At 41.6% G+C, this 27477-nt stretch overlaps 1 protein-coding gene across 2 annotated transcripts in view; it reads left to right on the forward strand.

Moving 5' to 3' along the window:
- The window catches only part of SHC4 (SHC adaptor protein 4), a 37794-nt gene extending 10317 nt beyond the window's left edge, over positions 1 to 27477 (forward strand). The window contains exons 2-12 of one of the 2 annotated variants that reach the window (XM_026677100.2): positions 2287 to 2357; positions 12643 to 12706; positions 13911 to 14030; positions 14778 to 14831; positions 15155 to 15206; positions 16898 to 17024; positions 20062 to 20239; positions 20431 to 20491; positions 23032 to 23151; positions 24513 to 24766; positions 25652 to 27477. In XM_026677100.2, coding sequence (XP_026532885.2) covers positions 2287 to 2357; positions 12643 to 12706; positions 13911 to 14030; positions 14778 to 14831; positions 15155 to 15206; positions 16898 to 17024; positions 20062 to 20239; positions 20431 to 20491; positions 23032 to 23151; positions 24513 to 24766; positions 25652 to 25795 — 1245 coding nt within the window. In that variant the 3' untranslated portion in view covers positions 25796 to 27477. The remainder of the gene's footprint in view (positions 1 to 2286; positions 2358 to 12642; positions 12707 to 13910; positions 14031 to 14777; positions 14832 to 15154; positions 15207 to 16897; positions 17025 to 20061; positions 20240 to 20430; positions 20492 to 23031; positions 23152 to 24512; positions 24767 to 25651) is intronic. The other variant, XM_026677101.2, reaches the window with a different exon arrangement.

A 27477-nucleotide genomic window follows, 5' to 3' on the forward strand; every position in this document is an offset into this window, starting at 1 on the left:
TGCCTACACAGCTAGGAGTGTACAGTCATGAATAATCAAAAATGTTAAAGTCCCTTGACTATCTCTTTCAAAACACCTTATTCCTACCGATTCCTTACTCCAGCTTTTATGTAAATGTGGCCTTTATAGAACGTCTGATAAGATGAACTCCAATCAGGACCATTGATGGCAACCCCTTAAATATTGATTTCTCTCCTCTCTCCTTACTTTCCCTCCCCCTCCCCCCACAAGGCTCAATTGAGCCTCCCACGCATATGTTGAGGGGAGCTTACTCACAGTCATATGATCTCAGCCTGTGACTCACCTACTCCTCCGAATCTTTGCCTTCATCAAGGGTGGTAAAACCGCAGCCAGCCGGTTTGCAAGATTACCGTTCTTAAAGAAGGTGGGGGGGTTTGAAAACCCACAGGCATTGAAAAAGTACAGCCACACACCCTCCCTTTTCAGAGCAGAGACTGTAAATACTGATTAATGGATATCTAACCTTGAAGGAGATTTTCAAAGACTTGATTTGCAACATACATAAACCTTTTGGCCATTATCTTTTCCCCCTCTTGTAATTGACTACTAATGGTTGGCTGAGACTTACGGTAACTACAGTGTTGGCCATTAAATAAAATATATGATCCTCTTTCATAGCTTCCCCTCTCCTCAAATAATTCCTATGCAATTATCTGCAAAAGCTAGACCAGTTTATTCTTATCCCCGCATGTGACCGGAAGTACCAATTACTATTATAGTGTAGCCTTTACATTATGAGGAAATAGCTACCGCTGTCATAATTCCTCAGAATCATAATTCCTCAGAAAGCTCAAAGTCCCTCATCCGCAGTCTTGTAAGAGAGAGAGAATGAAAAGAACTTTAAATGTAATCACACACGACAAGAGGAAAATATACTTTTTCAATTTGTGCCTTTAGTATGTCATGTGGATCCAGTTACTAGTCAATTTATGGCTTAAGTGTCACTGAATTCTTTTACCCCAGAAAAAAATGCCCAGCTATCCTATCATTCTTAGTAATTCATTTCAGGGGTGTGAGGACTTTACGGCAGTGTATCTCAATCTTTGGCCACCTCATGAGAAGAAAGGACTCACTGAAAAAGAGCCGAATGCTGGGAAAGATTGTGGACAATAGGGGATGGCAGAGAAGGAGGTGGCTGGATGGAGTCCCTGAAGCAGTAGGCGTGAGCTTAAATGGACTCCAGGGGATGGTAGAGGACAGGAAGGCCTGGAGGAACGTTGTCCATGGGGTCGCAATGAGTCGGACACAACTTCGCAACTAACAACTGTAGAGTTGTAATTGCAGGAATGTCTTTATCTTTGATGGCAAACCTCAGAGAAAAGAATGGTTCCAAGCAGATACAACTCAGGCAAATAAAGTTACTCATCTAAAGGAGGATTAGAGAGAGGAAGTAAACATATGTTGGACTTTGACTAGAGATCATTAATTGTGTTAGTTACTATGCTGAACAATAACGAAAGTCAAGCAGAAACCAAAGTTAACCAATGTTAGAGGATTACTAAAAATGTGTATAAATGCAAGACTAGATTCCAATAAAGTTCATTATGAATCAGTTGATCATGATCAAACACCTCGACTGCCTCATCATTACAACAACAACAACAACAACCTCAACCTTGGTGACTTTAAAATGTGTGGACTTCAACTCCCAGCTTTCCCCAGCCAGCATTATGGCTGGGGAATGCTGGAGTTGAAATCCACACTTCTTAAAACTCTCAAAGTTGACAATCGCTTCTCTATGATTCAAATGAACACTAGGCAGATATATATATATTTTAGAATTGTTGGACAAGATTTCTGGGCTTTTTAAATGCAGCTTATTTATTCCTCTATATTTCTCCTTTCATTTTGCACTTGTACGATGGAGGTATGTTTTACCTATGTAAGTCACATGGAGCCTTAGATGCCTCAGTCTGGGTAAAAAAATAAGGTCCAAGCTAAGCAGCATATACATGGGAGATTATTCCAATGTTCTTTGAAGGGTTTAGAGTTTGGACATTCCATCTTAAAAAGGAAGTGATACAAATCTTTCCCAGTTTCGTGATGGAATGAAAATGTGAACTCCAGTTTTCTCAATCTAGGTTGATGCTTGTCCATTGGTGGGAATAATAGAAACTTATAAAAATCAGGAAGTACCAATGAAATGCTTGAAAACTACCATTTTAAACAGTGAGGTCTTCCAATTAGGGCATCATTCTCTTTGTTTTTCTATTTTTTCAACACTTGTGATTCTCTCTCTCTCTCTCTCTCTTTTTCAATATTTAGTATATGGGCTGCATTGAAGTCCTACAATCAATGAGGTCTTTGGATTTTGGCACTCGGACCCAAGTAACCAGGTAAGTTACAGCATCCTATTCAAACCCTCTATATTTCTATGCAGGCAGAAATATAGTTTATTTTCTTCTTATTCTCCTGATTTAAAACACCAGATCTTTTCGGATTGATTTTCTTGCCTTTGTTCTGCATGGAGTTGCAGGTCATCAGTCAATCAATGAAGTTTTGCTATTGATCACTTTGAATGGATGTTTTTCCTCTGTATGATTTTGTTGCTGGTTGAGGGTTTTAAAACAGGTATTATTTTGTTTTATGAAATTGTATTCATTATACATTGCCTTTAATTGCTATATCCCTGCTTGAGGATTGAATTGTTAATGAAAAGTTAGGAGTTATATGTAGGTAAATAAGTAAATAAATATAAATACTTATATACAGGAATAAAATTTTCCTCCAGCTCTCCACTGAGAAGTATTTCATTGATTTTTCTCCCTGGGTAATCTTCTACTGTATTGTAATACATTCTGTATAGAGTATTATAAATGAGTCTTATCTGTTTTTCAATGTTTTTCTAATTTAAAGATTTCCTTTTTCTTAGGACATTCACAAATTTAACCCCACCTGTGCCCTGTATTGGACTAACACATCATAAAAAATTTTTCCCTGTTCAGAATGTTATCAGTTGCTTTCATTTTACATTTTACATGTTGATTTAATTATAACTGTATCTCATGTTTTATTAAACTGCTCTTGGGCTGAAATAGCAGCTTTCTGGAACTAATTTTCAATTTATCAATAGCACGACAGATAATATAAATAAAACAGCATCCCTGTCCTTATCTCAGTTCAGGCTAATAAATATCTAATAGTTAGCAAAATAAATGATGCATTACCCAGTTTTCCTAAGCAGGACACATAATGCATATAGAATAACTACTGAAGATAGAAATGCCAATGAACAGTCTGTTACATGGGGCACATTTTAACTGCAGATGTATCCACCTGCCCCCCCCCAATTCCTGGCTTTAAAGTTGCTCAACAAATTACAAGCAGTTAGTGGACCACTACTAGTGATAGTATTCATTCCAGTAGTTGTAAGCCAAGCTCTGCATTCAAGTTCTCATCCATGGGGGATGATGCAGAACCAACATTAGTTTCAATGACATTAATCAAGGATTGTCTGTCGCTAGAGCTAGTTCAAAGCTAAAGTTTTGAGGAACACCAGGCCATTTGGTTGGCTTGGCTTTTAATGCAAAGAATTCAAAACATTCTTTGCGTGCGAATTTGAAAACCAGCCTAGCATATTTATTTTATCATCCTGGCATGTCCCCTGTTTCCTCTCCACACTAGTGACTGAGTTGCTATCAGATGGAGACTAGGATTTGACAGTTGGCATTAAGTAAATGTCATATTCTGGTGCCCCCAGTTTCAGACTTGAACTCAGCAGCCAGCAAAGAGCCCGAGGCTGGAAATTATTTCAGTAATATACTGGTCATTGTTAATATCGTGTCTGCCACATGAATATTTCAAAACCACAGCAGGAAGCAGTCAAGACGACTCATAGTCGCCCAAGGGCTATTTAAGCAAAAACTATATTGTGCTGAGATCTCATCTGGAGAACTTTCTGAATTTCCTCGAATTATGTACTGGCAAAGGGCACATTTGACATTCTAGGCTTTACAGAAAGCTGGGTGACTAAGTTGTTTCCTTGCAACCCACAGCGTTGCTTGAAGTTGCTCTTGTGTTTCATGGCATGTCTTCAGGGAAGAATCTTCTGCATGATTCAACTGGCTGAGTTGCTTCATCGCTCAACCATAGTGTGTTTTAATCACGATTTGTTTATTTTATTTATTTCATTTGTCAATCTCTTACAAGATAATAGGTATAAGTATAAACATAGTTATGAATACATGAAATGGAGACATATAAGAAAAATAAAAAGAAACAGGGATGGTAGGCACGTTGGTGCGCTTATGCACGCCCCCTACAGACCTCTTAGGAAAGGGGTGAGGTCAATAGTAGACAGTCTAAGGTTAAAGTTTTGGGGGTTTGGGGAAGAAACCACAGAGTCAGGTAGAGGATTCCAGACATTGACCTCTCTGTTGCTGAAGTCGTATTTCCTCAATCAAGTTTGGTGTGGTTTACCTTGAGTTTGTATCTATTGTTTGCTCTTGTATTGTTATGGTTGAAGCTGAAGTATTCATTGACAGGTAGGACATTGCAATGTATGATTTTATATACTATACTTAGATCAGACCGAAGGTGGCGTAGTTCTAGGTTTTCTAGGTCTAGAATTTCAAGTCTGGTGGCATAAGCTATTCTGCAACGAGTAGAGGAGTGGAGAATTCTTCTTGTGAAATATTTGCTGAATAAGCCAAGATAGCTACAACTGTGCAACATTAAACCAGATGTTCAATGGGCTACCCTGAAAGCTTGACAGATACACTTTAGAAAGTAAAGGATAGAAACAAGAAAAAAATATTAAAGGTGGATTCCTTTCATTTGATTCCCTTCGAATTAAATACGGTAAGCATAAGCCTTTCTTTGGTCAAATCTTCGTTTTCTCCCCTTTTCTCAAGATAACAGCTACAATTTGCTAATAGGGCATTTTCCTGAACCCTACCCATCTTATGGCCTTCAACTGATGGTTTGTGTAGTCCCCATTAAAGGAATATTTTCACGTGTGCTATATTGCTCAATGGATGTGGAATACGGCATTAGAAGTGTTCTAAATTATGGGGAGCGAAGTCTTAACGCACAAGCAGCAAAATTGTTTTTCCTTCCCAGAATTGCAGGTGTTTAATGCTATGCAGAAGAATGTGTCATGTTTATTTAAGAGTTTGATATTTCACTGTTTAAAAAAACTTAGTTAAGTTAATTGTATCCATCAAAGGCTCCCATCTCTGAGACCGAACATTCCATTAAGGCTGCATTAAAATGGCGTAAGCAGAAGCTTTAAACAGCACAAGCTTTTAACAGCTCCTTTTTAAATATCTTGCTCGAGTTACAGCTTTTAATGCAAAAGCTTCTTTTAATAATGGGGCACCATCTCAAAATACAAAAGAAATGAATCTCTCCACCACCACCCACCCCCATTTTCCTTAGCTAAACATTTGCTCCGATCTGGCAAAGGAAGTGCCCTTATCCAAAGATTTTTGCACTATCAGGCACAAAGAATCGGGACTCAACATTTAAATTCCAGTTAAGCTGATTCGTTGCTCATGCGTTATGCATAAGGATCTAGTCAATGAATAATCAGCACTAAATTGGAGCTAGATAAGGGTCAATGGAATTCAAGAGGGAACGTAAAGACTCTAGGCTGGTTCCTCTCTTGACTCCACCCCCCTGTCTCTGCCTGTCTTCCTCTTACATGTACCACTTGTTTAATGGGATATCAGAATGTGCACTGAAATACTTTCTGTCTGGACCATGGAGGAGGCAGTGGAATGGCTCTTTCGTCCAATCTCCTGAAGACGTTGGATAGAATATTTCTTGGGATTGGGAGGCATCTGGAGGTTGTAACCTCTAGATCAGTGGTGTGTTTCAAATTTTTTTTTACCACCAGTTCAGTGGGCATGGCTTGGTGGGCACACTTTGTGCACGCGCACACACTTTCCCTATCTGCGCACCAAATGCGCACTTGGCGCAGAGGCTCACCTCTTGCAATCCTGCACTCTCCCTGTCGCTTCAGTAGCTGCCGTGTGGCAATCTGCTGTGCCACGCAAAGCAATTGAACTTCAAAAGCAGGACAGAAAGGTTAGTTTGGGAGCCCCGGCAGGTGGGGCTAAACAGCAGAGTGTTGGAGAGAAGCAGTTTGGTCTCCGCTGCTCATCGGCACTACCGGCTCGGTAGAACCGGGTTGAACCGGTAGAATATGAGCACTGCTCTAGATCAGGGGTCTCCAACCTTAGCAACTTTAAGCCTGGCGGACTTCAACTCTCAGAATTCCCCAGCCAGCTGGCTGGGGAATTCTGAGAGTTGAAGTCCGCCAGTTGCTAAGGTTGGAGACCCCTGATCTAAATGTGCTTGGACCCCATGCCCCATTATCCATCATTAGGAGCCTCTGCGTCACAGTGGTTAGAGTGCAGTACTGCAAGCTACTTCTGCAGCCAACTGCCTGCAATTTGGCAGTTCAAATCCCACCAGGCTCAAGGTTGACAGCCTTCCACCCTTCCCAGGTGGGTAAAATGAAAGTTCTGTACCTTCAATGTGCTCCCTTATGAAGGGATCGTCCATGATGTTACTGTGATTTGTCTTTAGGATCTTCTCAAATTCAATGATGTCATTATTCTGATAGGCACTGCAGGAGAAAGAGCACAGAGTTACACTTTGGTAGACTGAAGGAGGCAGCAGGCACATAAATTTATATTTGCAATCCAAAAGGGAACATATGAGCCGCGGTGGCGCAGTGCTGCAGGCTGCTTCTGCTGACTGCCGGCTGCCAGAAATTTGGCTGTTCAAATCTCACCAGGCTCAAGGTTGACTCAGCCTTCCATCCTTCCATAAAATGAGGACCCAAATTGTTGGGGGCAATATACTGACTCTGTAAACTGCTTAGAGAGGGCTGTAAAGCACTAAAAAAGTGGTATATAAGTCTAAGTGCTATTGCTATACAGTCATTTCAGGAAAGGGCTTCATAATCCATCTGTATTACGGACAACCATGAATGAATTGGAGGGCTTCACGTACCAGGCTAAGCCATGTGATTTATGGGCCTAGAATTGGCTGTGTTTGTATAACCTGTTAGGCTATAACAGTTATTCATAAATTATGGTGGCTAGGTACATGCCTTCTGTTAAAGCATAAGCCACATCTCCCAATGCATAATGGTTGGGTAGCCAAGCATGATGTATGGAATAAGTTATGATGTGATGGCTGCAGGCCAGTTTACTCCAAGGTATCTGAGGGAACAACTCTCCAGTCAGAGTTTTTATAAAAGGGGAAGAGTAACGGAGGACTCATTGCATGTTCCTCAGAATGAACATGTCTTGTCTTCATGGAATGAACATCCAAACGTTCCATGTTTCTGAGGAGACTTTTGTGAAAAGCACCTACAACAGGGGTGTCAAACTCAAGGCCCGGGGCCTGGATCCAGCCTGTCAGGTGCTTAGATCTGGCCTGTGGGGCCATCCTAGAAACAGCGAAGGACCGGCACACGGTGCCTCCACCAGCAAAAACGGAGCTCTCGGAAAGGGCCGTGAGTGGCCCTCCTGAGCTCCGTTTTTGCTGGCAGAGAGTTACAGGAGCTTGGGAGCCCGTTTTCTCTGGCAGAGCCCTTGGGCCACCACAGGTGCCCCCGACACGCGTGACATTGAGCTGGCCACACCCACCCTGGCCACGCCCACTCCACTCCCCCCCCCCTCCAAACCCACGTGCTTGGATTTTGCCCGAGATACAAGCGTTAGTAAGCAGCCTGCCTTTTTCTGGAGTGAGATGAGTGCATGCTGTTGTGTGGGGTTATCTTAAAACAGTTAGCCTTGTTTCCACAGTAAATATCCTATGACTGTTTGGTGGGGGCTCTCTGTGGTCAAATGAGAACCTTGTGGGAATATTATATGAAGTCCGGGTTCAAACATCACATGAAACCATCATGTGCTGTGAAAACCTTGCGATTTTTACTCATGATTTTATAACTTCGCATGAAGTATCAGATTACAGATTAACAGAGTTGGAAGGGGCCTTGTACGTCATCTAGTCCAACCCCCTGCCCAAGCAGGAGACCCTATATAATTTCTGACAAATTGCAGTCCAATCTCTTCTTGAAAGCCTCCAGTGATGAAGCTCCCACAACTTCCAAAGGCAACTTCTGTTCCATGGGTTGCTTGTTCTCACTATCAGAAAATTTCTTCTTATTTCTAGGTTGAATCTCTCCTTGTTCAGTTTCCATCCATTATTCCTTGTCCGGCCTTCTGGTGCTTTAGAAAAGAGCTTGACCCCTTCCTCCTCTCTGTGGCAGCCCCTCAAATATTGGAAGACTGCTATCCTGTCTCCCCTGGTCCTTCTCTTCACTAGACTAGCCAGGCCCAGTTCCTGCAACCGTTCATTGTATGTTTTAGTCTCCAGTCCCCTAATCATCCTGGTTGCTCTTCTCTGCATTCTTTCTAGAATTCAACATCTTTTTTAATAGTGTGGTGACCAAAACTGGATGCAGTGTCAATAGGGGATTGAAGACAACGCAACTGAGCTAGAATTAGGCCACTCACTAAGCCATAACAAATAGCTTTCACACCAAAATGGCTGAGTTCCAAATACTTGCTAAACTATACACATAGGTCAGGTTTACAGATTGCACACAGATGAATTTTTAGCGAACAGTTGTCGATTAAACCTTTGGTTGTGTTCAAACCACACTGCCCAGGTTCACACAAGCCGAAAACAATCCCTGTGGCAAAAATTGCTTGATGACTGACCCCAGTCTTGGCTTGATATGATGTGTGAACCCAGGTTCTAAACCTTGGAAATAGTCAGAAGAAGATCCCTTGAGATAGGAAGCTTCTGAAATTGCAGAACCAATTCAGTCACATAGCTTTGTCTCAATGGCTAAACATTCAACTTTGTTGTTGCGTACAATCGCTTTTCTGTTCTGTGGGTAAAAAGGCCGCACTTCTGAGGTTTAAAAGCCCAACTTCAAGGGGATTCTTATTCCTTGACATCAGCCCACGTTCTTTGCTCTCAACTGAACTTGGCAAAACAATAAACAAAGTAAAGCAGTGTTGTTGCCGAGTGGCTTCTCCAGGGAAGAAAACTGGACTCTCCTCCGTCAAGAGGCACGCAATCCTGGAAGGAAGGGGGAGGCATTGTGGGAGCAGAAATTCCATGATACCCAAGAGTTATCGAATGACTTTTTTGGGTGTTTTGGGGACAAAGAAGGTACCGGTTCCTCAAATGCGGACTAGAATTCTTTTCCCCAGCCTGGTCTCTTCTAAAGCAGGTTTCTCCAAACTTGGCAACTTTAAAACTTGTAGTTATCAACTTCCCAAATTCTGGGAGTTGAAGTCCACAAGTCTTACAGTTGCCAAGTATGGAAACCCCTGTCCTAGAGGGTTTAAATATTAAATCTACATTTTAACATACAGTCTACATAGGTTGAAGATCTTGCTCATTTTGAGGTAAAGTGTCCTATTCCACTTGTTTTAGCAAAATATGGGTGCAGCGTTACAGTTTATGAATGACAGGTGATTTACATTGAAAAATGAAATGGTTGCATGCAGCATATGATATTGAATGAGCTTTTTCTGGGGAGTTTAGTATGCATCTCTGCTGCCTTTTGCTTTTCATTAAAAAAATCAGAAAAAAATGCTGACTCAAATTTCCTGCTAGAGAAAACTCATGGTTTGGTTTCTTCTGTTTCTTATTTAGGAAACCTTTTAGAATGGGGTCTTCAAACTTGACAGCTTTAAGACTTGTGGACTTCAACTCCCAGAATTCCTCCTCCAGTCATGTTAGTTCAAGAATTCTGGGAATTGAAGTCCACAAGTCTTAAACTTGCCAAGTTTGAAGACCCTTGTTCTAGATTCTGAAATCTCATTGACCATTTGATCATAGTTTTAATATTTATTTATTTTGGCAACCAGAAATGTTATGAACTTATGGAAAATAGATGGCAGAGGACAAACTGTTCATGTGTTGTATCTGGTGTTTCCACAGTAGGGAGTCCAGAAAAATCAAAATGGCAGCTGCAACATTAAAGCCCTGTCCTCGTTTTACATGTGTTCCAAGCAAGAAAGTGGTGAGACTCTAATCATGTAGTCGCGGCCACCATCTTGATTTCCATTTTTGATTTCCCTCTGGAAATCCTTCTGCACTGTTGAACCTGGTGGGAGTTCTTAGTGGTTATTTAGCCTGTTGCATGTTTCCACCAGTATAATTTGTAACCTATGCTTAATTCTTTTAATGCGTTGGATTAATCCATCTAATCGTTGTCTGTTGAATGACACCATCTTTAATTTAGTGCAGTGCATGATTCCATCTAACCAACAGACCACAAGTTGGTCAGAGTAAAGATTCTTTGATGCTATAGGATTGTGATGTTGGGAAAGGCTCTTGAGAGCCCCTTAGACTACATGGAGATCAAATCAATCAATCCTGAATGAAATCAACCTTGATTGTTCCTTGGAATTCAGATCCCGAAGCTGAAGCGCAAATACTTTGGTCACAAAATGACAAGGGAGGATTCCTTGGGAAAGAGCCTGATGTTTACTTTACTTTAGTTTACTTTATTGTCATTGCACCTCGTACAATGAAATTAAATACCATCTTCAATGCACATTATAACTATAAAAATAAAACACGGACACACATCCTTCACATTCTATACAATTGAATTGAAAACCCCTAATATTGCTGTTAATATTGCGCTATACAGTAGAATTCAATAGAGTTACTGCCCTGGGATAGAAGCTGTTTTTCAGCCTAATTGTCCTTGTTTTTATTATCCTGTACTGTCTGCCAGATGGTAATAGTTTAAAAAAAAGGCTTCCCAGGATGAGATGGATCTTTGAAGATGTTCTGAACTTTCTTAAGGCAGCGGGAGCTATAAAGCTCTTCCAAAGAGGGGAGAAGGCAACCCATGATCCTCTGGGCAATGACATTAACCCTCTGGAGCGCTTTCCTATCTGCCTCTGTGCAAGTGGCAAACCATACAGAGGTGCAGTAAGTTAAGATACTCTCTAGGGTGCAGCAGTTTTTCATTCCGTTGTTGTTTTCTGAGAAGTCTCAGGTAGTCTAGTCTCTGCTGGGCCCTTTGTTGGGAAAGATTGAATGCGAAAGGAGAAGAGGACGGCAGAGGATGGGGTGGTTAGATAACGTTGCTGATGCAGTTTGGTCAAATTCCAGGAGACAGTGCAGAACAGAGTGTCCATGGGGTCACAGAGAGTTGGGCACAACTTAGTGACTGAACAACATAACAGGCAACAAATATCCTTCAGTGTTTAGCAAGCAATGTTCTATTGGAAAAGCAATGTTCTGTTGGACAATACTGAGAATCATTTGGGAGCCATTTTTGTAACCCTGCATAGAGTGGAAAATTACTGAGCGGGATAGCGGTTCCCAACATCCTGATATTTTTATCCTCTCAAGAATGAGAATCCTTGTTATGGGGTTGCTTGGGCCTTACTCATTCTACCCAGTGGGTTTTGGAGGAAGCAACTTGAGTATTCATCCTTTGCCAAATGTTAGTTGCCTCCACGTTCCCCTGATTTCATTCAGCCTCTCTGTTCCATTCTCTCCTGGGCTCCTGGATGGGTTTCATGAAGGGTGTTTTTTTTAAAAAAAAATCTTAATAAAGGCCAATTTAATTGCTGAGGAATCTGGCAAGGCTTTTTTCTCTCATTAGCTGTTTATGGGATGGGAGTGAGGCTGAGCTCCATTGCAATGAATGCACTTATTTACATCCTGCTATTTTCCTAAGAGCACCCGAGAGATGCAGTGGTGTAATAATAAAATCCATATAATTGCATCAGTAAAAAAAAAAAGCATGGATATAATCTTGTTTTTTTTTTAAAAAAAAAAAAGCAGTAGGAAAATATATTCAGTATTTAAACCTATTAGCCTAGTGAGGTCATCCAGATAAGGAGTACTGGAATGCTAGTTCTATACCTATTCTGAGGTTTTCATTATTAGAATCTTACAGAATTTAAGAATCTAATAGAATTCCTGAAAGTATCCCTCCCTTCCTTGATGCCAGCCAATAACATGACCACAAGCCACGTTCACCCAGTCACATGACCACCAAGCCACACCCACTACCTAAGCCATGCCCACAGAACCAGTTGTTAAAAAATTTGAATCCCACCCCTGGCCATGAGTTTAGGGCCTCCTGCTTGGGAGGGGTGTGTGTATGAACTAGATGACCTACAAGGTTCCTTCCAACTCTGTTAATCTGTTAAAAAGATGGTTGGATGGGGTTGGATGGGTGAGTGAGTGGGTGGGTGGATTCGTGGGATTGGCTTGATGGATGGATGGATGGATGGGAATGAATAGATAGATTGCAGATAAATAGATGGTAGATAGATAGCTGATAACTAACCCTGGGCCAGTTACTCTTTCTTTCTCATCCAAACCTACCTTCCAGGATGATTGGGGCGGCAGAACTGGAAGAAGTATTGTCTAGGTTGCTTTCAGCTCTTGGAGAAAAGTTGGTCCAGAACAGCTGGAAGCATTTGATGAGTGATGGCCATGTGCCTCACTGGCTCCAAACATAAAAAGCATTATCCTAAGACCACAAATAATTGAAATCTCAGACAGACAAATCTGAAGTTCTATTCAATGCTGCATGGATCCTTAATTGATGGTTTCTCTTTCCCCCATTTTTGATGTAAATCCTTTTCCTTTTTTCTTTTTTTCCAGGGAAGCAATAAGTCGTCTGTGTGAAGCTGTGCCAGGAATACATGGGAACACCAAAAAACGGAAGGTAGATCTACCTTTGATGCCTGACTAGCTTCTTTGTGGGGAAGAACTCTTCCTGGGCCTTCAGAGGTTTACCTTTTACTTGAACCATCAACACATATAAAACATATCTGCATGTCTTAGGGACTCCTCATATAATGAATTAATGGAAACTAATGAATGTTGTTCTATTAGCATGGAATATTAAAAACCTTTCCAACCTTGGGCTCCCAGAAGCAGGGTTGTTACCACTTTCAAGCTAATGAGAAACCATGCCTGGATTCTCTAGCATTGTCCACTGAGGGCAGGGGGTCTTCAAACTTGACAGCTTTAAGGCTTGTGGACTTCAAGTCCCAGAATTCTTCCTCCAGTCATGTTAGCTCAGGAATTCTGGGAGTTGAAGTCCACAAGTCTTAAACTTGCCAAGTTTGAAGACCCTTGATATAGATGATTAACAGATAGCTATAGATATTGATTAGAGAGACAGATGATAGATAGGATAGATAGATAATAGACAGATACAGATAGACAGAGCTATAGATGTTATAAATTAGAGACAGGATATAGAGATAGATATAGATAAATGATTAACAGATAGATATTGATTAGAGACAGATGATGATGATGATGATAGATAGATAGATAGATAGATAGATAGATAGATAGATAGATGATAGATTGATAGATAGATAGATAGATAGATAGATAGATAGATAGATAGATAGATAGATATCAGGGGGTCTTTAAACTTGACAGCTTTAAGACTTGTGGATTTCAACTCCCAGAATTCCTCCTCCAGTCATGTTAGCTCAGGAATTCTGGGAGTTGAAGTCCACAAGCCTTAAACTTGCCAAGTTTGAAGACCCTTGACTGAGGGTGTCCCAGGACATTTCTGGCAGGAGCTATCAACTCATAAAATATTTCTCTGGTCTTTTTGGAGTTGTCAACAGAAAGGGAGGGGGGAGCAGTGCAGCAGCTTGCAAAAACCAGGGTCAAGGGTGACAATGAATGATTGTCTCAGAGTAGGCTACACCCAGGCAGTGCCGGCATATTAACTCTCAATAAATCCTTTTTGAGTTTTGGAAGTTTGGCTCGAGACTCATGATTTAAATGGGGGTAACTGCCGGAATCCTGACAAGAGCCTTGTAACAAACATCTGTAAGTGAAACCATGGACTGCTGTTAGGTGAAATATGAAATAAGAAATCAACATTCTGCTTGTCTTTACAGCCTCCCGCTAAATTTCTTTCTCCTGTGCTTGGCAAAAGCAATCTTCAGTTTTCTGGCATGCATATAAAACTGACCATCTCAACAACCAGTCTTACTTTATTGAACTCCGACAGCCATCAGGTAGGGTTGCTCCTTCATGCTATGATTCAAGCAGCACGAGCTGCAGATCTAATGTTTGGCTATACCTTGTCATGAATTATTTTGCTTTTGAATGCACTCTGTTGCAATACCCTAACAAAGTTAATTTGTTTTTTTCCTATCTTTGAGTAGTGTTGACTCCCAGCAACTATCTGAACTGGTCCCTGAAGTTTTGGGGCAAGGCTTTTGGGGAGTGATTTGTCTTATGTCTGCTTCCTAGGACTGACAGAAAGTGACTGGCCCAAGGTCAGCCACCTGGCTTGGTGCCTCAGGTGGCACTAAAACTCACTTCTCTCAGTTTCTAGTCCAGTATCGTAATCCAGGGGTCTCTAACCTCGACAACTTTAAGACTTGTGGCCTTCAACTCCCATAATTCTTCAACCAGCCATGTTGGCTGGGGAATTCTGGGAACTGGAGGCCACAAGTCTTCAACTTTCTGGCCAGGGATTATATGCATCTCTATAGGATCTTTCAGGGGTGCGCAGATGGAGACTTTGGGTTTCATATAATAGCCAGAAGCTGGAGATATATGGCTGTTGGAGGAATTTGTCTGTTCTGAGCATTTGGTCTTTCTTCTTTGCTTTTGGGTGCTTTTATCTGACAACCTACGGTGGTCTATAAGCAGAATTTATGAATTCTCAATATGATGAGCTTTGCAGAGATAATTTTCCAATCGTTTCTGGATGAGCTATACATGGACTTCACAGATTTCTTCTTTTTCCTTCCCAGATTATTGCAAACCATCATATGCAGTCCATTTCATTTGCCTCTGGAGGGGATCCAGTAAGTATAGAGGTTTCAACTGAAGGACATGCTGGAAATGAATGGGGGCTAACACAGAATCAGTGGCAGGGCTGAATCTCATCAAATTTGGAATACGTTTCAATGATAGAAGGCAGCATATTGAAGAAAATGATGCTCAGAGTGGAAATCATTTATCTCTTAGCTCAGTCATTCTCTTATTTTAATTTTTTGTTATCTTTTTATAAACTCCCTCCTTTTATTGACCACTGAAACCTAGTAGTCAAGGGAATAGGTTATTTTGAAATATGAAACAACATTAATATTCAAAATGCTTGTTCCTTTTTGTTTTGTGTGTATTTTAGGATACTACAGATTATGTCGCCTATGTTGCTAAAGATCCTGTTAATCAAAGAGGTAAACCCAATAATTTCTTGAGAAAAATCTGGGGACGAATTCCCAATCTTTTCATTGGGAAAATTATTTTTTAAAAATATTTAATTTCTTCTCTATCTTTATCTCCTGGGTATGAATTAAGTGGGGAATTTTCTTATTTAAATAATAGTAATTAAAAAACAAAGCTTTACCTGTAACCTATTTGCAGTCATTCTTCCTAATTTATTGTTATAAAAGTGCCCTCTGATGGCTAAGATGTGGAAGTGTGGCTAGGAAGGAAGGAAGTCTCGATCAAATTTCAACATAACGTTCTTTACAGGCCAGCAAAACTATGCAAACTAACAAAATTCGATTCTTGCAAGCCAAAGGCATGATGGTACAGTCTCTGGAACATTCTATGCTGCAGCCTTTTCAAACAGTTGCCCTTCCTATGAATTAGATTTTAATTGCCCTGATCCTACAAGCCCTGCTTTTAATCCAAAATATAGTAAAAAATAAATAAATAAGGAAAAAGTAAATTGAGACTGTTGGGTTGTGATTCTAAAAATACAGGTAGTCCCCTGATTTTTAAAAAAATTTAATTGAGCCTGGCATTATAATTGTAAGTCATAGTAGTTGTTCAACGGATTCCCCTCAGGCGAACAAACACCACAGTTGTTAAGCAAATCCATTTTATCCAATGAACGTTTTTTGTGAGAAATGGTGGGAAATGGCAAAACCCCTCAAAAATCATGGTGATAATGGGATGCCACAAGCATTGGTAAAGGTGAGCCTGTTGCCAAGGGCTCAAAAACCGATCACATGACAGACGCTTGACAACCGACTCATCTTTATGACAATTGCAGTGTCCCAGGGATCACATGATCCCCTTTTGCGACCTTCTGATAAGCAAAGTCAACGGGGAAACCAGATTCACTTAACAACCATGTTACTAACTTATTGTTCTGACCCAAGCCTTGTTCAAATGAAGCAACCACAAACTGTGTATAAAAGCAAACCTTTTTTAATGCAGTGCTGGGAATTCAGTGCATTCCCAGCCAAAAAATATTTAAATCTAATTGTCCAATAGCAAAAGCAAGCCCTTTCAAGGTTGCAAAGGGCTGCCAAGAACAGAAGATTAATTACTGATTAAATATCCACCGACAGTAGTTTCAAAAACAAACCTGCCTAAGCAGGGCTTCAACGAGGATTATGAGTCTAAAGAACTTCTTTGCTTCCTGCAAAGAACCCATCCCCGAGGGCTGGCTTTTATCCCTTATGGGAGGGGCCATCACCTTGCAGCCTTACTCCCAAGTCGCCCTTGCTGCTTCAGCTGCTCTTTTCTTCGAGCAGTCCTGCGCACACACACACTGGGCACAGGCTTCCCGGGGTCCTCTGAGTCACTGCTACAAGCCTCCACAAGCTCTCCGAAGGCAGCACGCCACTCTCCGATAGTCCTGGCCCCATCCCTGCATCACCCGCAGGCCCCGTGTCTGAGTCCTCGCTATCAGAGACCTCTGCCGTCCGCGCCTGCTGCCGGCAAACCACAATACCTATCAACTGCAGGGACTCACTTAAAAAATGGGGCAAGAAAGGTGCGAAAATGGAGCAAAACTCACTTAACAAATGCCTTGCTTAGTGACAGAAATTTTGGGGCCCATCATGTGGTCGTAAGTCGAGGACTACCTGTGTTTCTTTCACATCCCTTTTCTTTCTGGCTTTTATTTTTTCAGCATGCCATATTTTGGAATGTCCCTCTGGAATAGCTCAAGAGCTCATCAATACCATCGGACAAGCTTTTGAACTTCGGTTCAAGCAATACTTGAAAACTCCTCCTGCTTTGATTGCTTCCAAAGAAAGGTAAGCAAAGGCTTTCGGAAGGCAGCTGGAACCTGGTCAGGTAACCCTTGAGTTACAACCATTCATTTAGTGACTGTTCAAAGCAGAGGTTGGATTCAGCAGGTTCTGACAGGTTCTGGAGAACCGGTAGCGAAAATTTTAAGTAGTTTGTAGAACCGGCAAATCCCACCTCTGACTGGCCCCGCCCCCATCTATTCTCCGCCTCCCGAGTCCCAGCTGATTGGCTGGGTCTTCTTTTGTTGCCCTGCATGGGAGAACGGAGCTGTACAGCAGGTTAGTGGGGTGGGGAGGGAATGGGGATTTTAAAGTAACCTTCCCCTGCCATGCCCACCAAGCCATGCCCTCCAAGCCACGCCCTCCAAGCCACGCCCACCAAGCCACGCCCACAGAACTGGTAGTAAAAAAATTTGAATCTCACCACTGGTTCAAAATAACAATGTCACTTTAAAAAGCGACCCACGATCGTTTTTCACGCTTACGACCGTTACAGCATCTCCATGGTCGTGTGATTAGTATTTAGATGCATGTATTTATGACGGTTACGTGATCTCCATTTGTGACCTTCTGACAAGTGAAGTCAACGGGGAAGCCAGATTCTCATAGCAATTGTGTAACTCACGTAACAACTGAAGTGATTCACTTAACAGTTGGGGCAAAAAGGCCATAAAATGTGGCAAAACTCAACTGTCTCGCTTAACAACAGAAATTTGGGGCTCAATTGTAATCCTAAATCGAGGACTATCTAATGTGGGAACGGCCTTGGAGACAGGAGGAAGAACAGCAAGCTAGGTCAAAAAGTAAATTCACATTTATTCAACCGTGTTTCATTAAATTAGGATGCTAATGATACCTTACGATTCCGAAAGGGAAACAAATTACAGATTTTCGAATTAAAAGGAATGTCTTGCCATCGTACCGTGAAAGGTGTTACTTGCTGTGCAGGGTATTCCTTCATGTTTTGCTAGCCGGTTCAGATTTACTTTCCAGCTTAAGAGTCCAGTTGTGTTGGATTGCAGCATTCATATTGTCTGAGCAGTATAGGCCAGGGATGGTGAACCTCTTTGTTGTGGTGTGCCGAAAGCATGCGCACACCGGCACCCACAATGCAATGCATGTGCAACATCCCTGCCCCACCCCCTTACCTGCACTGTGCATGTGTGCACCTCCCAGCTGAGTTTTTGGCTTGTTTGAGGCTGTTTTCGCCCTCCCGGAGCTCAAGGGAAGTCTCTGCAGCCCTGGGAGGCTGAAAATGGGCCCGTTTCGTCACTTCTGGTATTTCCGGAAGGCCCGTTTTTTGGCCTCCCGGGGCTGCAAGGCTTCGCTCAAGCCTCAAGGAGGGCAAAAACGGCCTCAAATGGTCCAAAAATAAGCTGGGAGGTGTGCACATGCACAGTGCAGGTAGGTTTGGCTGGAACTCGCATGCACACACAAATGGCTCTGCGTGCCACAGGTTCGCCATCACGGGTATAGGCCTTTGGTACATAAAACCGAAGACAATTGGAGGGCACCAGGCTGGAGAAGGCAAATAAAACTCATACTGTATATTCAATGTTGATCCCGCTGCCCCGGGAGATGAACAGATGGAAAATGTCTTTTTCAGTTCCTGTGAATCACATAATTAAATTCTTGAGTCATGTTCTCCTAATCAAGCGGCATGGCCCCACATTTCTTTCCTGTTCCTGTCTGTTCATCAAATTATGTTCTTCTAAATTAAAAATCAAGACTCAACACAAGTTGTTCTAATTCAGAAGACATACTATAAAGAGGGGTGGGGAGAGGCATGTTTAGGTAAAGGTTCCCCTCGCACATGTGTGCTAGTCATTTCTGGCTCTGGGGGGCGGTTCTCATCTCCTTTACAAAGCCAAAGAGCCAGCACTGTCTGAAGACGTCTCCGTGGTCATGTGTCTGGCATGACTAAATGCCAAAGGTGCACGGAACGCTGTTACCTTCCCACCAAAGTGGTCCCGATTTTCCTACTTGCATTTTTGACATGCTTTCAAACTGCCAGGTTGGCAGAAGCTGGGACAAGTAACGGGAGCTCACTCTGTTACGCGGCACTGGGGATTCGAAACGCCGAACTGCTGACCTTTCTGATCGACAAGCTCAGCGTCTTAGCCACTGAGCCACCGCGTCCCTTAGGCACATATTTTTTTGTCACTTGTTCCAATGAAAAAATAAATTTAAAAAATGGTGAGCTATTTCTCAAAGGCTGCTGGGAGAACCCTGGAGGAGAGATTCTCTTATTAAATTTGGGGAGGGGGGGAACAAGGGTGAGGAATATATAGGCATATATATCCCTACCCTTATCCTCACCCTTGTTTTTTCTCTCTCTCCAAATTTCACAAAAGAATCCCTCCTCCAGGGTTCTCCCAGCAGCCTTTGAGAAGTAGCTCATAGATCACCATTTTTATTATTATTGGCAGAAGATGTGAAGGGGTCTCAGTTCAATCACGATCAAGTTTAGACGTCTTGACAGTTCCAAAGATGGAGAAGGCTTTTAGTAGTCCAGTGTGATGACTGGCTTCCTTACTTCTTTAACCAGCTGCTTTTTAAAACCTGAGTTTAGTTTTTAAAATTCTAATGTTTCTTTTCCTGTGCTGTTTTTGTAGTCATTTGTCTAGATTGTTCTTTTCTTTTTTGAGCCTTTGTATAGGAATGGAGAACAGAAATATTAAAGGAGGACATTTGTAGCTCAGGTTTGAAATGAGGGATCCCGGGTGCTGTCTGAGCTTGGTTGTTTCCTTGCAGACCAGAAGTGGTATTCAAGCGGTTCTGACCAGTTCTGGAGAACCGGGAGCAGAAATTTTGAGTAGTTTGGAGGACCGACAAATGCTACCTCTGACTGGCCCCGCCCCCATCTATTCTCCACCTCCCATTGAGTCCCAGCTGATTGGCTGGGTCTTCACAGGAGAACAGAGCTGGAAAGCAGATTAGCTCAGAGACCACCAAAGACCCCTCAGAAATAATAAACCACCCTCTGATTTAATGTGGTGCTGCCAAAGTTTTATATTTCAGCTGTTGCTTGTTTTTTGCACAGAGAAGGGGTGAGTCTTGATGGATCTACCTGGAATATTCAAGAGAAGGAGGACTGTGGATACTATAATGAAATTCCTGGGAAGGAACCTCCTGTAGGTGGGCTGTCAGATGTCAGACTGAAGATAATCCCAGAAGAAAGGATCAACCGGCCCATCCAGACTGAGCAGCAACTATGTGGAGTAAGCATATGTGTGATCAGCATCATTGAGCATTACACCGGGTTTACATTAGAATGGATGTTATGCCTTCTGGAATAATCAGCCTGAATTATTGAGTTAATCCCTTACCACTGTTTAGAGTCTGAATCTGCTGAGAATTCCTCATAGTAATTTGTTTCTGTATTTCTTTTTTCCTTTTTTTTTTTTTTTAGGATGATAGTCCCAGTTGTAAGCAGCTTTATGAAAACTGTCCAGATGAGCAACGAGCAGTAGGTGGGTTGCCTGTATCTTACACAGAGCTGATTCCTGCCTTCCTGTCTTGGTGAAGGAAATCAAAGAATCCATTCTTAATCTGTTAGTAATCCAAAATTGCCTCCATCTTGCCCAAGAACCCTCTCCCCTCTTTGGAAGAGCTTTATAGCTCCCGCTGCCTTAACAAAGTTTAAAACATTCTCAAAGATCCATCTCATCCTGGGAACCCTTTTTTTGAACTATTACCATCTGGCAGTCAGTACACGATAATAAAAACCAGGACAAATAGGCTGAAAAACAGCTTCTATCCCAGGGCAGTAGCTCTTTTGAATTCTGCTGTATAGTGCAGTATTGGTGCGGTGTCGGGGGGGGGGGTCAGTGTGTGGAGTGTGAAGGATGTGTGTTTGTGTTTATTTCCATGGTCATGATGTGCACTGAAGATGGTGTTCGATTTCGTTGTACGAGGTGCAATGACAATAAAGTAAAGTATAGTATAGTATAGTATAGTATAGTATAGTATAGTATAGTATAGTATAGTATAGTATAGTATAGTATAGTATAGTATAGTTAGTATAGTATAGTAAAGTAAAAAGTAAAGTAAAGTAAAAGTGAAGTGAAGTGAAGTGAAGTGAAGTGAAGTGAAGTGAAGTGAAATAAAGTAAAGTAAAGTAAAGTAAAGTAAAGTAAAGTAAAGTAAAGTAAAGTAAAGTATAGTATAGTAAAGTAACCTAACCTAACCTAACCTAAATTAAACTAAACTAAACTAAACTAAACTAAACTAAACTAAACTAAACTAAAGAGCTAATATAGGGGGATACCAAGTGAAATGAGCCATCCTTCATTCAGGGTGCCTGGGGCTAAATTACAGGCAAAGAGAAGTAGCAAAGATAAAGATTGGATGCTATTCTGTTCAACTGATAATAGCCTGAGAGCTTGTTTTATACATCTTCACATTCTAGAATAGGTATTGTCATTTTGATCTGGTTCAATAAGCCACCAAAAGAGTCTCCCAGGAGCCATCAAAGATGGAAGAACATGGGGACTTCTTGGGAATAGTCAAGACTTGTGGACCCCAAGACTTCTTTTTGAGGCCGCCTGAGATTTCCTCAGGATGGAGTTCAATAGAAAGTAAAGCATTTGTAAGGATCTGTAAGGAAGAAGGAGAAAGAGAAGAAGTAAAATGCTTCCCTCTACCTCCAAATCATGATTTCATTAGCCCTGTTTACAGGGGTGGAATTCTACCAGTTCGCACCTATTTGCTAGAACCAGTTGTTAACATTCTAAGTAGTTCAGAGAACCGGTTGTTAGAAGAAATTATTGGCCTAATCCTGTAAGGAAGGCAGGAAGGAAACATTCTGGTGTTGCTTACAGAAACTGCCTCTCCGTTAACCCTTATTACATTCTGGGCAGGACTAGACTTCCTGTCTCAGGAACTTCTCTGGAGTTTTTTTCCACTCCTTTGCTGGTACTTTGCTTGTGTGGAGTGACCATTCAAAGTTACAATGGCACTGAAAAAAGTGACTTATGACCATTTTTCACACTTACGACTATTGCAGCATCCCCACAGTCATGAGAGGCCAGGCGAGGAGATGCGTGCCTCGATGTGAGTGATATTGAGTTGGCCACTCTCAGCCAGTCACATGACCACCAAGCCACACCCACCAACTAAGCCACGCCCACAGAACCGGTTGTTAAAAATTTGAATCCCACCCCTGACTGTTTACATATTCTTTTTTCCATGTTCTTATCCATGCTAATGCAGTCCACACTTTTCAATCAGACTTTTCAGTGTGATTAGAATTCACCACATTATAAAAAAAGATGTTGATATTTTGGGGGAAAAAAAGTGCAAAGAAGAGCAACTAAGACAATTAAGGGCCTGGAAACAAAAACATATCAAGAATGGTTGCAGGAATTGGTTACAGCTAGTCTAGAGAGAGAGAAAATGACTAGGAGGTGACTTGATAGCAGTATTCCAGTATTTGAGAGCCTGTCACAAAGAGGAGGGGATCAATTTATTTTCCAAAGCACCAAGGAAGGCAGGACAGGAAACGATGGATCAAAACTATCCAAGGAGAGAAGCAACCTGGAATTGAGGAGAAACTTCCTATCAGTGAGGACAATTAACCAGTGGAACAGCTTGCCACCACAAATTGTAGGTGCACTTCATCACTGGAGATTTTTAAGTAAAGACTGGACAGCCACCTGTCTGTAACATAGGGTCTTCTCCTTCTTGAGTAGGGGCTTGGACTAGAAGACCTCAAAAGTCCCTTCCAGCTCTATTCTGATTGATATTGATAACATTATAGTAACTGTATTTAAGTCAGAATGGGGTGGTTTAGATATTTTCCTTAACAGTGAGTTTCTTTAAGACAGACAGCATGTTAGACATAGGATTTTTGAAGATACTAGGATATCAGACATCCTTATCTTTTTTGGTGGGATAACTCACATTAATTTGGTTAACTTGATAGTATTTTGTACTGTTGGATAAGTTTTTTGGGGTTGCTTTTTGGGGGGGAAAAGCTAAAGAAAGATCTCCTTGTGATGATTAATTGCAGATGTCAGCAAATCAACTCAGCCAGCAAATCAAGATGCTCCATTGCTGAAAAATAGCAGCAAAGTGGATCTTTTTGATGACCCTCGATATATCAATACTCAAAACTTTCAAGCTACATCAGGTATGGCCAGAATCCCTCCTTCCAGAACAGAGTTCCCACGAGTCCAGTTCCTCATTCAAGCCCGTTTCTCTCTTTTTTTTTGCAAATCTGTTCCTTGCATCTTTGAGAAGAAACAGGAACGTTAAAAAGGAATTCAGCATTGTTTGAAGCAATGCTAAGCTTTCGCTCCCGAGGGCAGGGTCAAGATCATGGAATAGAACCTAACAGATTGTCACTAACAAATCAACAGAGTTTGAAGGGAACTTATAGGTCATCTAGTCCAACCCCACCCCCTGCCCAAGCAGGAGACCCTACACCATTTCTGACAAAGTCCAATCTCTTCTTGAAAGTCTTGAATCATAAAAGCTGGAAGAGATTTAGATCTTTTAATCAGACCTGCTGCTCAGGGCAGGAATCAAGTGCCTCTCCAGCCTTTGAAAGCTGCAGTGACGGAGTGCTCATGACTGCAGGAGCCAAACTGTTCTATAACAGAATAACAATAGATTGATGCCTCCTTCCATAAAGCTAACATCCATTGGTTCTCATCCTATCCATAAACCCACATCCATAAATCTACTTCTCCCTGACATTCTATCAAGTATTGGAAAACTGCTGTCGTGCCAGCTTTAAAATGAATAAAAACTACAGCCAAAGCAGGATCTATACCAAATAAAGAAGAATATTTGTAGCTCTGGGTTGAAATGAGGGGTCCTTGGTGCTCTCTGAGCTTGGTGCTTTTCTTGCAAACGTTTCAAACTAGGTAACATCATCCATGCTAGTGACTCACTCATGGCTGGCTGAGGAATTCTGGGAATTGAAGTCTTAAAAGTTGCCAAATTTGGAAACCCCCTGAGCTAAAGGATTGTGACGCTCTGCTCTTTTTAGGTCTGTGGGTACAGTCTATTGTGTACATTGTGACAGTTGTGGCTTATTCAAGCCATAAACCCCACTCCCTTAGGACGGGTGAACTCATACACTGGAAATAGACAGTCTCTATATCTTCTATGGTGCGATGCGGTGGCTCAGTGGCTAACACGCTGAGCTTGTTGATCAGAAAGGTCGGCAGTTCGGCGGTTCGAATCCCTAGCGCCGTGTAACGGAGTGAGCTCCCGTTACTTGTCCCAACTTCTGCCAACCTAGCAGTTTGAAAGCATGTAAAAAAATGCAAGTAGAAAAATAGGGACCACTTTGGTGGGAAGGTAACAGCGTTCCATGCGCCTTCAGTGTTTAGTCATGCTGGCCACATGACCACGGAGATGTCTTCGGACACCGCTGGCTCTTCGGCTTTGTAATGGAGATGAGCACTGCACCCTAGACCCGGAAACGACTAGCACGTATGTGTGAGGGGAACCTTTACCTTATATCTTCTGTTTCATTTTCAGAAGCCTTGGAAACTGTAGAGCAGAAAGGATGCGGGGACATGGCAGGCCTCAGATGCATCACAGAGGCAAAGACGGCTCTTTGGAATGAAGAATGTTATCATGGGAAGATATCCAGGAGACAAGCTGAGAATCTCTTGAGAAACAATGGAGACTTTCTGGTACGGGAGAGTACAACGTCACCTGGCCAATACGTCCTGAGTGGGCTGCAAGGAGGACAAGTGAAGCATCTCTTGTTGGTGGATCCTGAAGGCAAGGTAGGAACAATTGAGACGAGGGTCCCCAAAAAGGAGAATAGTTGTAACTCGGGGGTTGAAATGAAGGGGTCCTTGGTAGGGGTGGGATTCAATTTTTTTAACAACTGGTTCTATGGGCGTGGCTTAGTTGGTGGGCATGGCTTGGTGGTCATGTGACTGGCTGGGTGTGGCCAACTCAATATCACTCACATCGAGACACGCATCTACTCGCCTTGGCCTCTCATGACTGTGGGGATGCTGCAACAGTTGTAAGTGTGAAAAATGGTCATAAGTCACTTTTTTCAGTGCCATTGTAACTTTGAATGGTCACTCCACACAAGCAAAGTAGGGGAAAAAACTCCAAAGAGGTTCCTGAGACAGGAAGTCTAGTCCTGCCAAGAATGTAATAAGGGTTAACGGAGAGGCAGTTTCTGTAAGCAACACCAGAATGTTTCCTTCCTGCCTTCCTTACAGGATTAGGCCAGTAATTTCTTCTAACAACCGGTTCTCCCAACTGCTTAGAATGTTAATAACCGGTTTAGCGAATAGGTGCGAACTGGTAGAATCCCAGCCCTGGTCCTTGGTACTCTCTGAGTTTGGTTGTTTTCTTGCAGATGTTTCATTTCCCAACTAGGTAACAGTGCTAGCTTTACAGGGGCCTTCAAACTTGGCAAGTTTAAGACTTGTGGACTTCAAGTCCCAGAATTCCTGAGCTAACATGACTGGAGGAGGAATTCTGGGAGTTGAAGTCCACAAGTCTTAAAGCTGTCCAGTTTGAAGACCACCAACGAAACCCTTAACTTCTTTTAGCACAAATTCATGCTACCATTTAGTGGGGGTGACCATATTGCAGAATTTGAAGACCTCTTACTTACTAAATTCTTGAATGCTCTTTTTTCCCCCCAGGTTAGAACCAAAGATCATACATTCGACAGTGTGGATCATCTTATCCGCTACCATATGGAGAACAAATTGCCAATCATGTCCTCTGGAAGTGAATTAAGGCTCTGCCAGCCTGTAAGAAAAGGGTTAGGGGCATCTGCATTCTAAGGAATACTTTTGTTGACTCACATCCTTTTCAAGAATAATTCTTTTATCACAGTCTCCTCAGCATTCCTATTCTGGACTCATTTTCTGTGCACAGAATTTGACAAAGAATAGGAGACACCTCTTGATGAGGTTGCAGATGAATTGTTTGTGTGTTTGTATATGTCTATGTCCAATGCATCTGCCTAATCAATATTTCTCAACTTCAACAACTTTAAGTTTGTGTGGACTTCAATTCCCAGAATTCCTGATTCAACATGGCTGGGGGATGCTGGGAATTGAAGTCCACACAAACTTAAAGTTGTTGAAGTTGAGAAACATGAATTTAATCACACCTTGATGTTGCATCTGACCAGCGACAACTAATTTACATTTGCAAAACATATCCCTGGAAAGACCAAGAGGTTGGGGAGAAATCATAAACCAGAGATACTCACAAAACATTTTGAAGAGATCAGAAAAAGATGTCAAAGCACAAGCCAACTTTCCCGAAGCAAAACTTACTTGAAGATGTGCCTTTTAATGTACAAGATTTGGGGAAATGACTCATATTTTTACTGGAGCTGTGGTTCTTTTTTAAGCTGATAAATTAATTTGAGTCATTCCTAGGCTGATTTTTAAGGCGCTTGAGAAAGAGTGAACTTGGTTTGCATTTGGATGAGAGACCACAAGGAAATCTCAGCACTGTCGCTCGGACTGGGAACTCAAAAAATAAGAAGGACCACAGAAACCACGTCTCTCTTGCTGCCGAGGAAATGACATCTGTGTGTCCCTGACGTCAACAGGCATCATTTTGCTCAGTTCATTTTGTAAAATATACTTTTATTAAAGATGTTAAGAATAAAAGATAAAGACAAACAGAAACGAATGGAGGGTGAGAGAAAGGAATGAAGAGAAGTTAAAGAGCGAGCTAAAAGTACATGAAAGAAAAAAGTAAGCAGAATAGAAAAGAAAGAAAAAAGGTACACAAAGAAGTCACTTGTGATGTTTGAAGCACCTATAAGTACAATTATAAATTTACCTCTTGCTCTGTGGTTACAATATAACTTTTTTTGCCCTATAATTTATTCTGTCTAATCATAAAAACCACAAATATGTCATTTTTGTTTCTGTTTCATGCAACAAAGTCTAAGGGATTTGCAGTCAGCAATAAACTGATTATTTTATTATTAAAAATCCCCACCAATCTATCTGATGGAATGCTGATGCTAGCTGCTGATTGGACTAGTTATAGGTTGCTGGTTTTTTAAACGAGGCGACAATGCTTACTAAGTTTATATATGGTAATTAGTTCTCATTTTGAAGTGGATGCTAACAATGTGCTAGATTTAGCCTTCTCATGTAATCCTATTTTATAATGCAGTTCTACCAGGATGCCAAAGGGTTAGCGTAAACTTAAACTGCAAAATGTTTGCCTACTGGCCTGTAGATAAAGACACTGGAACTGAACCAGCAAAAATAAAAATGACAGATGCAAATAGTTTGGGCAGTTTTGAGATAAAAGAAAGCAATCGTACATTATATTTCAGAGTTAAGCGAATCCATAGTTTTGTTTAGAAGCTATTTCATTTTTTTTATCACACGCTTTATATTTTCCTTCATTCTGTATTTTGGGGGGTTGGGTTTCATTTGTTCCTATTCGTTAAGAAAATATTTTTTAAAAAATAAACATTCCTGCCGCATTA

The sequence above is a fragment of the Notechis scutatus genome, chromosome 11, assembly GCF_049901735.1.
Source record: "Notechis scutatus isolate UNSWTSFEM ecotype Mainland chromosome 11, rNotScu1.2, whole genome shotgun sequence".
NCBI classification, from domain to species: Eukaryota; Metazoa; Chordata; class Lepidosauria; order Squamata; family Elapidae; genus Notechis; species Notechis scutatus.